General features: G+C 30.7%; 1 protein-coding gene across 1 annotated transcript; it reads right to left on the reverse strand.

The window, feature by feature from the left end:
- Positions 1-975: 975 nt before the first annotated feature.
- Positions 976-8,163, reverse strand: LOC121122766 (calcium-activated chloride channel regulator 1). Its single transcript, XM_040717805.2, has 5 exons — positions 7,809-8,163; positions 4,717-5,026; positions 2,857-4,476; positions 2,541-2,789; positions 976-2,350 (listed from the first exon to the last, which is right to left on the reverse strand). Exons 1-5 carry the CDS (start codon positions 7,980-7,982, stop codon positions 1,260-1,262), a joined length of 3,444 nt encoding a protein of 1,147 aa, XP_040573739.1. The 5' UTR covers positions 7,983-8,163; the 3' UTR covers positions 976-1,259.
- Between the last annotated feature and the right edge of the window lie 3,914 nt (positions 8,164-12,077).

Here is a 12,077-nt window from a genome sequence, read left to right on the forward strand (position 1 = left end):
AATAAAATCCAATATTAATTTCAAAAATACATAGCTATTCACAAAAAATTAAATTTATTAGAAAAAAAATTCAAATATTAAATTTTTGTAAATAAATTTTAAATATTAAATTTTTGGAAAACAAAAAATCAAATATTAAATTTTTGGCTCTGCTGTATAATTTGGCCGAATACAAAAAATTTCACCAACATTTTCGTGGAAATTTTTTCATCTTGACCAAAAAAAGAATCAAGTAACAAGCCAAAAAATACTAAATTTGGAGGGAGTTACATCTCTTCCAGGCCACCCCCTACGGACGCCCCTGTAATAGCTCATTGTTTCATATATGTATTTCAGTGTTGGATTCGAGTATTATTCGAACTTGAACAAAAATTGACATTAATAGAGTGCACAATTTTTATAAAAGTTACTCAAACCTGTTCTTCATATCTTTTTGGGGAAATTTCGACATTATTTGAATTCAAAATAAAAACTTGAAACATACAAATTAATGATAAGTCAAATTTTTAGTATCACTCAAAAGGTCACAGTAAAATACTTGATTATTGAAAACGGAGAAACTAATTTACATATTAAAAATTGGAAATTTCTCAAAACTCCAACGCAACCCAAATCGAAAATTGGTATATATTCTTCTAACACGAATTCGACTTGATACAGAGCTCAAAAACTTGAATTTGAAAATTATGGGCCACATACATATGGTGGACGCTTAATATTCAAATTCTTTGAAATGATTGATTTACTATATGAACACAACCATATTATTTGTTGTTAATTATGCTTGAAATTTTTTTCTCAACTTTAAATATAATTTGTACTGTTTTTAAAGGATTAATCCGAATACTGTATGAATAAATTGATGTGTAATATTAAAAATATATCCCGGAATAATTTTAGTAAAAAGTTATCCTATTTTGATTTTATGTTGACGGACCATTTATATTGAAAAGGCATCGTACAAAATGAAATATATTTTTTTCGTAATAAGACTTTATTAAATTATAATTAATATTATTCGTTTCTTGACATGATATAAAATTCACAAGGTAAAAAAATATATGTAGTTCAATAATTATATAGGAAGAATAAATATCACAGAATGAGAGATTTTGTCTCTAGGATTCTAAGAGCGTACATAAAAATGGGGAAAAAAACATACAAATAATATTCATAAAAGAATATTATTAATTTTTTTGCACAGCCAAATGACGGTTTATTTTCGTAGTTGTTGTATGTTGTTTTAACTAGAAGTTTGTTTACACAACAGACTCTGTCCTTTTCTTTTTATGACTCATTTGTCGTGTAGGGTAGTCTGTGGAGAATCCTGGAGGAGGATCTAGGTTACCATGATCCATGGAAGTAGAGTTTTCACGGAAACTGAAATAGTTTGGAGATCTGTTAAACAAATGACCAGTGGTATATGTGTCTATAATAGCACGAGCAGTGTCAGTGTCTATTGGAGTATTCACGACTGTGTTACTCCTCTTTAGTATGGAGTTGGGGGCTCCTCCAGTACTATGGGAATGGCTAGCTCGCCGGTGAGGAGATGACTCTGAATGCTCTGATGTGGAATCAGGATCTGTGGTTGACGTAGTTGGACGAGACGAGGAGTTGGAGGCGTCATCACAACTCTCTTTGAGATTCAGGAAGCTCCCATTGGTGAGTACTTTGTGACGATATGGATTTGTTTTGGATAGAGTATGATTTCGCTTAACAAGAGTTCCGTCGACACTAAGGTCATGTGCTGTTGTGTCTGGACTCCCTGTTGAACGAGGTAGAGAATCCAACCAGTCATTCAGATTCGGTGTCTTTGTTGTTTCATTAATTGGTCCAGGTTTTGAATCAGCTGGCTCATATGTTTTATAAGTGTCCTTTTCTTCTCCATCATACTGTGCTCTCTTTGTCCGTGTACGAAGAAGAATGATGCCAATGATTGCAATGATTAGAATTAAGAGTCCAACAACCGTTCCTGTAATGACATAAACACGAACTTGTTTGGATCGTTCATAGACATCCCGACCCGTGGACTCCATGAATGGAAGATTCCCTTCAACAGAGGCTCCTGATAATTCATAATCACCTTGGAGCGTGGTTGTAGTGGGTGCTTCGTAGATATATGCAGATGCAACATTTGATATAGGAGAAGAATTTCCACTCTCATCAAATGCAACTAGAGCATAGTAAAATTTTTCATTCGGCCATGGAATCCCAACTTTACAACTTTGCTCATGGCCATAAGAAAGGGGGTCCGGAGTAAAAGATGCGTGAACGAGTATTCCTTTATCACTGAATGAATCACCTTCAAGTGCCTCTCTACTTGTGTAACAGCGGATTTCATACTTTGATGCTAGAAATGAAAATGAAAAATTAAAGTCATAATTTTTTCCGTGAAATTATATACTCGTACACACGTAAAATAAAAAGAGACCACCTTTGTTGATAATAAGTTATTTAAAGATAATTTAAAAAAAAAAAAAAAAGAAAAGAAGAAGAAGATATAATTTCAGAATAGAGAAGGAATGGAAATGGTCCTTTACCTTTTCCTTTATCATAATCACCACCAGGTGCAGTCCATTTTAATTTCATATATAATGAATCTTCAATGTACTCCTCGACTTTTAAGTCAAGGACTCGACTTGGGGGTGACACATCTGAATTGTCTGAAAGACCTTGTTTAACATAAAATCCATTACCGACAGTCTGTCGGTGAAAGGGATTGGCAGGGATGGTTTCTTCATAGTTTATAATACTTCCACAGCAGGACTCGGACTCTTGAGACTTAATTTCTATAAGAATGAAAAAAAACATGTTTTTAAATAAATAAATGTATTGTTAAGCGTTTCGTCTCCTTACCTAAAGTGTTAAATGGACCCTCAGGAACAGTTTCAGTGATCTTTATGGATTTGGGCGTTCTTGCAAGTCCTTCGTTATGACTGGCAGATACTTGAACACTATAATATCCAGGTATGCTAGCAAATTCTGAGAAATATACTGAGTATATCCCATCATTTTTTGATATATCCGGATATCCAAGTCCATTGTCTCTCATTAATAACTGAATGGGTTCCGCGTCTCCTGGTCTGTATATCTTGGCAGTCACAAAAGCCTTGATAACAGGCTTCATAAGACCTTTGGTCAGTCTTGCATACAGTATAACAGGATTTGAAGTGTTGTAGGCATCTACTTCCATATGCCCCACGGAAGAAAAGGCTTCGAGAATAAAGGGCTCCGATTCTGCATTATTGGACTGACTTACAACGTCAACACTCATGTGATTCATAACATTTGTCTCTGGATAAAGTTTGGCGTGGTATGTCCAAATTCCAGACTCTGCAAGACCAGGATGATTGAACACCACCATCCCATCCTCAAACTTTGAGAATAAATGTTTCTTTCCAGAGGGATTTATGATTTCAAAGAACTCCACTCTTTCTTCATCATCTATGCTAAGAGTCACAGACATTTTGTGGAGAATGTCCTCCTCCATAGTAAACGTACCGGAGACCTCAAGCTCCCGAGAATGTTTTGTCTCATGTACCTTTTGTATTTGAATGCCTTCAGCCTCCTTTAATATATCCATTAGGGTTTCTGAAAGGATGGAAAGGGGATCTGGGTTGGATGAACCTTCTGGAATGGAATATTGCTTTCCAAAGACGGAAAAAGCTAGGACATCTGGATGTGCTGTTCCTGGATAAATGATTGGAAATACACGAACAGGTGCATCTTCAATCACTTGAAGCAAATCCTCTACTTCATTGGGCTTACTAGGAGATCCAGTGACCAAAATTACATTACCAGGCTCTGTTTCTCCTAAATAATTTCTTAAAGAGTTGAAACTAACATTTAAAGCACATGAAGCACATGCATATTCTTCTTCCTCGAGAACCTTACGAGGAATTCTTCCGTGAAGACCCTCTCGGTTTGAGTCTGTCACAATGGTGGCAGGTAAGTCAATCACCGACTCTGATCCAAATGAAATAATATTTAGTTGTGTTCCAACAGGAATATACTGAATAAATCTATAAAAAGCTCTTTTGATGTTTGTCCATCGGTTATTGATACCCATTATGCTTGTCCGATCCAAAAGGATGGAGAAAGTACTGGATTTACCAACGACATAGCTAAAAGTCGGATCCTTGGGAGTTATAATATCTTCATTTATCATGACAGGAAGGATCTCCGTTTCATTATTGAGTAATAAAACAGGGTTGGGGCTTCTTTTAATAAAATCCTTGTGATGATTAATGATTTGGGATGATCTCTGACCCTCACAAAGAAGATTTTGTTTTGTTGGAGCATATTTGTCATATGTTTGATTTAGAGAGCAGAAAGGTTGAGCATTTGAGCAACCAGAGGAAAATTTCATTTCATTCCCATCAGCATACATATGAGGGTATAGGGGATCCCCTTTGAATCCATTTTCGGGAAAGACACCATAGCGATATTTGGCCCATTCTCTAAGAAGAGTTTGACCTGAAAAAAAAGTAGGTGAAAGTTAGGGTATCACTAACTATGGATACGTTTGTATTTAGTATATAGATACATACAAGGGAGAAGGAATCATGAGTTACATTTAATTGCTTTTTGGCTATTTATAAAAATTCTAATTATTCAATGGAGTTAAAAAAAAATTAACCCCATCTTTTATTTTCTTTTTCTTACAAGAAAATTACTTCATCAAAAGAAGTTAGAAAAAAGAAGAAAATTATGTACCTCTATCTCGTAGCTCCCATGAATCTTGAAAGAGTGCGAAATCAAAAAAGGATTTAGGAACATGTATACGATATCCCATAGAGCCGCAACTCCCAAATTGCTCTGCTCTTGGCTCCTCTAAATCATTTGTAGGAGAGATGAAAAAGTCTGGAGATGAGGAACGTTGTGAAGAGGCAACAATGCGACTGAATCGCGAGGGTTGGCATTGAGTTACATCCCACGTAGGGGGGAGAATGATTTGAAAATCTCCTATGTAGCCCTTGCTTTGAGAAAGTCTATAAAGTCCGTAGGATGTTTCATTCAATAGGCTCTGAAAAGAGTAAAATAAAGGAATTAATTATATATATTCGTTATCATTGATTATTAATAATAATCATCATTAACTGGCCATTGTCAATCGGTAGACATCATGCTGTGTCAATTGTCATCTAAATCAGTGGAACTAATTCAATAGACATTCCTTCACAAGTGCAGTGTTAAAAGAAACAATCAGAAGGGAAAAAAGAAATTATTTTTTATGATTGTTATTTTTTCCCTTGAGGCCATTAAAGTATTTTCATGCATAATAAATACATTTAGACTAATTATTGATGGTATACCCTAATTCATATATATTATAAAAGTACTATTAAAACCTTATACATTGTCAAAACATATATATATATAACAACTTTTAAGGGTCCTTGTAAGGATATATCTATATATGTAGGAACCTGCGCAATTAAGACGTGTTTTTTATAGGAAACCAGGTGGCAATAATGGGTTGTTTGCCACTCATTAAGTGTACTTTTTCCTCCCTTCTTACAACTTCTTCTTGAACGAAAAATATATTAAATGTGTATATAATAGAGAAAGGGAGAAAGGAAACAACAGGTGTTATGTGACGTAAATGAATCATTTTCTCTCGAAATGACATTTTACCAAATAAATTATAGATATCAAAATGGCGTTTATTTCTGTCTTCACAACAACAAAACTACTGAAATAAGTTTTCTAATATCGGAAAATATCTAATCATAGATATATAATCAAAATTCATTTGTTTTATATGTGAAATGTACATATATTAAAGGGTATTCTGATAATTTCAAATTTGTTATTATGCATACAACCAGAGGTTGGTACTTAGACTCGAATTAAAATGTATCTCACAATCAAACACTCGCAATTTGAGTTCAACTGGATAATTAAGACTCGTGACTCGACTTAGACTCGAAATTTATTTTATGATGATCTAGAAAAGCCTTAATACTATGGACCTTATATTAATATGACGTACTTGAAATGAGCTCAAAATAAATCTGAGAACTTGAATGGGAGTCAATTAAAATAATCTAGGACTTGATAAAATAAAGGTCTTTAAAATGTGAGTAGAGACCTAATACTCGAATTGGAATATAAGAACTTTTTCCCACCTTTGCATACAACTTTACAAGACATTGTTACAAATTTGGAAAATATATTTGATGTATTCTTATAATTTGATGACTACGGCTGGTAAATTAGCCAAATTCTAGTATTTGATTCACATATATATTAATAGTCCAAATTTAAATACAATTAGTTGATAATATTTACCCGGTTAATTCAAATCTTATATATTTTATTATATCTTTTTTTAACTCAGTCAATGTTTTATAGCCAAAAAACTCAACAGGAACAAAAAGTTCGTTAAGGGGTTAATTTAGTGTGAAGAATTTTAATAACAGTCTTTGAGCTTTGGGTATTTTATATATATATAATATACACTTGAGGCTTATTAAGTAAGTAGGCGCATGACTTAGTGACACTTTTAAGAAAAAAATATATAAATCTAGTGAAAAAAAAAAAGAAACGAACTCTTGTGGTGAGAAATAAAGAAAGATTTTTTTTTTTGATTTATGGGCAAAGTATAAAGTGAAACCCCAAAAGAAAATAATTGAAATAATTTTTTTGTCAATGGAACCAATCAGAAGAACAAAAACTTATACATATACAGACTAAATGTTGTTGTTATTAGTTGATTTACTCAGTTAGTTCATTGGTCCTACATTTTTAAATACATATACATAGAAAAAAGGCTTGTTCAGCTTCAAATACAAAGTTGTAATTCCACGCAACAGCAATTAACAACTTCCTTCGCAACTGTTCATTTTAATTAACTTTTTGTCATTTTTTTTCTTCTTCACAGAGCCAGAGTGTCCACTTTGCTCGGTGAATTAGTCATTCTTTGTATATTACAAAGTAATTCAGAAATTATGTATAAGATTAACAAATATATTATTTATTCAATCTTTTTTTTTTTGTTTTGCTGATTGTTATTTACCAAAATTATGATTAAATTCTTGGTAAAACTGATCTTCAAACAGTCAAAATATATATTTTTTTGCTAACATGGAAGAACATAGAGATGGTTTTATATATAAATACATATGTATTTTTAAGAGGAAGTCATTTGTCTACTATAAGCAATTCTCTCATAGATTTTATTTTATGTGTACATGTTATTTTAGCTCTATGGTTGTGTTGTGAGAGGCACAACAAGTTTTTTTTAAAGTTTTTTTTTCAATTTAATTTAATGTGTGAGAACAAAGTTTGTAAGTAAAAATAGTAGTAGATCCATTAATAGATATAAAAAAACCTCATAGAAATATGTAAATGAAATTACATTTCGTCAAAAAAATATACTATTAGTCTTTCATTAATCAAAGGCAGCGTTGAATATTAGATTTAAGAACACCTTTTTAAAAGTGTATATTTTTTTATCTCCTTATATTGAAGCAATTAACATAATCACTGGTTGATAGTCAAGTGATTATGACTGATAATTACTCTCGTAAGTTTTGTTAATCAACATGGTCAAAGTAAATATGTTTACATATTGAAGGAGAAAAAGGAATAAAAAAATCTGCTGTTCTTATTTCCTTTCAAAAAGTATATGAATTAATTGACAGATTTTCATTTTAAATGTACATTTTTCTTCTTATATCGGAAATGCCATATGGTTTTTTTTCACTATTTCTCTTATTCTTTAAAATAAATACATTCTCCAAATTGATATTAGCATAGCTATTCTGTGGCCAGGGAACAAAATATATTTAAAAAAATCTTACCTCAAGACGTGCAAAAAACTGTGGACAATCCGTTGGTTGACTTTGATGTCCTATTTCAACTGTGATACGAGAGTAAACTCCTTTTTCCACTCGTACTATAGAGCCGTTGCTCTTTTCAAGAATAAATAGTAGCAACAGCAGGGATAAATACTTTAGACACGCACTTTTACACATTTTTAAAATCTTGCAATGACAATTAGATATTTTAACAATGAAAATAAAAAATATTTTTATTTCTCTTAAGATCTAAGAATGTTTGTCTTTGGGCATTTCTAACACTTTGATTTAATTTATTTTTTCTTAAATAAGTGATAGGATCCGGCCCTCACAATAATACAACGACTGAAAAGAAACTGAATTCTTTTTCTGATGACTGAAATAAACAGCGAAAAAAGAACGCGTGTGAGGAAGCGTTTGAATGCGTCCAAGGCGTGCGCTAAGCAAATGTGCATGTTTTGAAGATAGAAAAAAAAACCATCAGCATTTAAATAACTATGATGGGTTCGTATCTTTTAATTATTATGAATTGACAATTTTTTTGATTGAATCCTATTTAAACTTAATATTTGAATAATTTTAATTTTTCCCTGCTATTTTGTGCATAAAATTTATTTTTCTATGCAGAACATGGGATTAAGGAATTCTAAATTATATTATGAATAAATATTTTAATATTTATGTAATATGTTTATTATCTATTATACAAGGAAAAAAATATTACAGATATTTTATACGATTTCTTCTCTTCAAATAACTGCTTATTTAATTAAATCAAAAATTTGCTTCTACGTACTTACCTATTAGGAGTTAATTCACACATTATTGATCTTATCAAACATATTTAGAATATTTAAGATCATTTTTTAAAAGTCACACAGTACAAACGTAAATACATATTATATTAAATGATATTAAGATGTTAATCTTCATCAATAAGATTATTAGTCTAATTTAGTATGAAAGAGCAGGCCGACGGGTTTAATCTTTATTACTAGTGTTGTACCGGTTCCAAATATGCATCAGTATTTTGAACTTTTTGATATATTTTTATTATAAAAGTGAAAAATGGGCATTTTACAAGCATTTACAGAGACGTTCATAGAACTTTTGTTGATGCTTGAGGTAGTAAGATAAAAACTGCAAGGACTTATTTTTTTAGTCAATTTACATTCTTATATTTTTTTTTTTTCAAAAAAAGAAATTTGACTTTTACGTGATTGGATTTTTTTTTAACCTCATGGTGCTGCATGTACATGTTATAATATCAATTAAGTATTTTACAAATTTAAATGTGTTAGTACCCGTGTGCCACTTTAGCACAGGTATACCGCACAATCGGAATAGTTTTATATAACTCTACTACAAACCCAATTTAAATACTGATCCAAAGTGTCGTTATTATTAAATATGATGAACAAACATATTTTTCATATGTAACGTTGTAAAACTTTGATACATAGATTTTGCACAAGATATTGGACATTTTATCAAAAATGTTATAAAAAAAAGAAGTAGAATATCTAATTGTGTATTATTTAGTACAAAAGTTGCAAATTTTGGGACAAAAAAATACTTTTTGCACATTTATGCTGAGAAACCAAGATATAGCTATAAGCTTATGAATGTATCGTTGAAAAATAATATTTATTTAATATTTTTAGAAAGAAACATTTATTTCCCTAGTTGTATGGTCTTTCGTTCAAGTTTATTCCATGTATATATGTTGGATACAATTGTACAAGTTGCAACTAAAAAATGAGATAAATAATTGTAAATGAAGGATTTACAACTGTACTTGGAATTAGGATAAGGCAATAATCTAATATTATATGGATGATCAATATATTCCTGGGATGTAATTTTTATATTTTAATAAGAATTACTAAAATAAAAGTGTTCTGTAGCAAATTATAAAGTTTAAATGCCCACAGTATTATTACTCATAAACACATAATAACCTATAATTTTAATAGATCAAAATGAAATGATAGTGTCAATTAATGTTTGTTTATTATTATGATTCGATGTTAGAATTAAATAATTTATTTTATGACTAATAAATTGCAAATTGTATCAATTGATTATTAAAGTTGTAACTCGTACAACCATCGCAACTTCTACTCAACCTATATATATATAATTTTTTTTCTAAAATTATATATAACACGGGGCCTTTGGTCTGAGTCACTTTCTCCCATTGCCTTCTCTAGAAATGGCCTTGTTAATGTGGGTCTCACGTTCTGTCGCCACACTCGACCAGCATGTATGGCGATAACCCTTTTTTTTCCTCGGAATCTACTTTGTATATAAAAAATATTTTGTTACAACGTGTTCGTATCTCAAGGTATAACAATTAATTGTACAGCTACAACATAAGTCTTACATCTCGGGTGAGTTAAAACAAACTCAGTATTGAAAAAAATAAAGAAAGAAAATAAAAGCTTCCATTTGATTTGATTTGGCCTTGATATGTTCCATTCAAATTAAATTAGTCAATTTATTATGCTTTAATTCTGACAAAGAATATTTGCTACTGTAAGTGCAATTTAATGGACCTTGCATAGGATTGATCAGAATGACTTATAGATAGAAATTGACAATAATTCCTTGAAGAATACAAATGTAATTGATACTAAATTTTGAAAAAGTCATTCTAGCTTATTTTTATATAGACAGGCCACATATATGTAAAAACCTATTTTCTTTACTTTCATGAATACTTATTAAGGATCATAGATCATTCATACCTACACTAAAAGAAATATAAAATCTAGATCTATTAAGAATATTGCATATCCCCATTGTATGTTGAATATAAACACTTTGTACTTTGAAAAAGGAACATTAAGTAATTTAAAGTACAATTAATATAAATATAATTGTGGCCATAAAAAAAATGGGGGTGGCAGTACTTTGGGCTGTATACACCTATGTATAAAAAATATAATCATAGGTTAATTGCTGAAGAATATATAAATATACACCTATGTACATAGGTATATATACTAATTACTCTCTGTTGTTGATAATAATTATAATTTGTTTTAAATTACTTTCTTTTAAAAAAGGGTATTTTTGATAATGTCTGTTTTTGATTACCTAAGAAGTTACCTAGATATGTGTAATGTTTATTATATAGTCGTTAAAGTCCATCATAGCAAGAAACGACTATGGTTTATAATGATGTGAAAATTACCAAATAGTACCCATATCTATAAGCCAAGTGACAAAATGGAGACAACGTGATCAATAATTGTCAAAATATAGTTGACTACGCGACAATTTCTTTGTTCTTTATCTTTGTTTTTGTTCACTCTGTTGACTTAATTAACCTGGTAAATTTAACAAAAAGACAAATAGTCGGTGTTAATCATGAGGCAAAATGACAAAACTGATCAAATGACGCCACCTGTGGTATCATAAAAAGAAACAACTTGTGTAAGAAGATATATATTAGCAAGAAAATAATTCTACTGAAGCTAATAGACGCGTTTCGACAATTCTTTTTATAGCCAGAGTTCAAAAAGAAGTAAAATGTGTCGAAATTCAAGTAAGCACACATTTAAAAAATTTATATATGTTGATGTCTGGAAAAATATTATTGCTCTAAATCATAATTATCCTTCTTATTTTCAAAATTCCAACAACAGTAAGAGCAAAGAGAACCATAGTTCAGAATGTAATCTCTGTCAGCAGATAATATGTCGTCCGCCAAGATCATAAACATATACTTTTTTTGATTTATACACAAGGTACTTCGACAGTTTTCGCATCTCTAATGACTCATACATTCCTCCCTCTGCGGTGGTATGTATTATGAATAGTATCATCATATGTAGTACTTAAAATAACCCCTTTTCGTTTCTTTGAGTTCATTAAGATCGTAATAAAATAATAATCTTATGTGTGGTTGTTAAATTTAGAATCTACACAACTAATGTTTATTAACAGCATTGCTAATGAGCTCAAAGAAGAAAATAGCGGAAATGCTCTGCTACTAAAATTGTAATGTTAATTACTCATATATTACTACTATTTTACAAGGTGAGTTCATTAATCAGACCATTTTTAAAGTATTTTAAAAGTAAATGAACAGTCTAAAAATAGTTGAGTTTTCAATGTACTACATACATATGTAGTGAGTCAACAAAAAAACAATCTTGAACAAAAATCAGGATTGTAGAAATGTCCAAATTATTTTTTAATTAATATTAATATATATATATGAGGAAGAAACATATATGTGGAGATGACAAGGTATGCAAAAGA

The sequence above is a fragment of the Lepeophtheirus salmonis genome, chromosome 8 (genome assembly GCF_016086655.4).
Source record: "Lepeophtheirus salmonis chromosome 8, UVic_Lsal_1.4, whole genome shotgun sequence".
Classification (NCBI taxonomy): Eukaryota; Metazoa; Arthropoda; class Copepoda; order Siphonostomatoida; family Caligidae; genus Lepeophtheirus; species Lepeophtheirus salmonis.

What these genes read in the sequence shown, in the direction of transcription:
- LOC121122766 (XM_040717805.2), bottom strand. Translation starts at nt 7,982, where the DNA reads ATGTGTAAAAGTGCGTGTCTAAAGTATTTATCCCTGCTGTTGCTACTA. An exon ending in AGTTTTTTGCACGTCTTGAG is followed by an intron (nt 5,027 to 7,808) that starts GTAAGATTTTTT and finishes TACTCTTTTCAG; the next exon opens with AGCCTATTGAATGAAACATC. An exon ending in TGATTATGATAAAGGAAAAG is followed by an intron (nt 2,351 to 2,540) that starts GTAAAGGACCAT and finishes TTTCATTTCTAG; the next exon opens with CATCAAAGTATGAAATCCGC.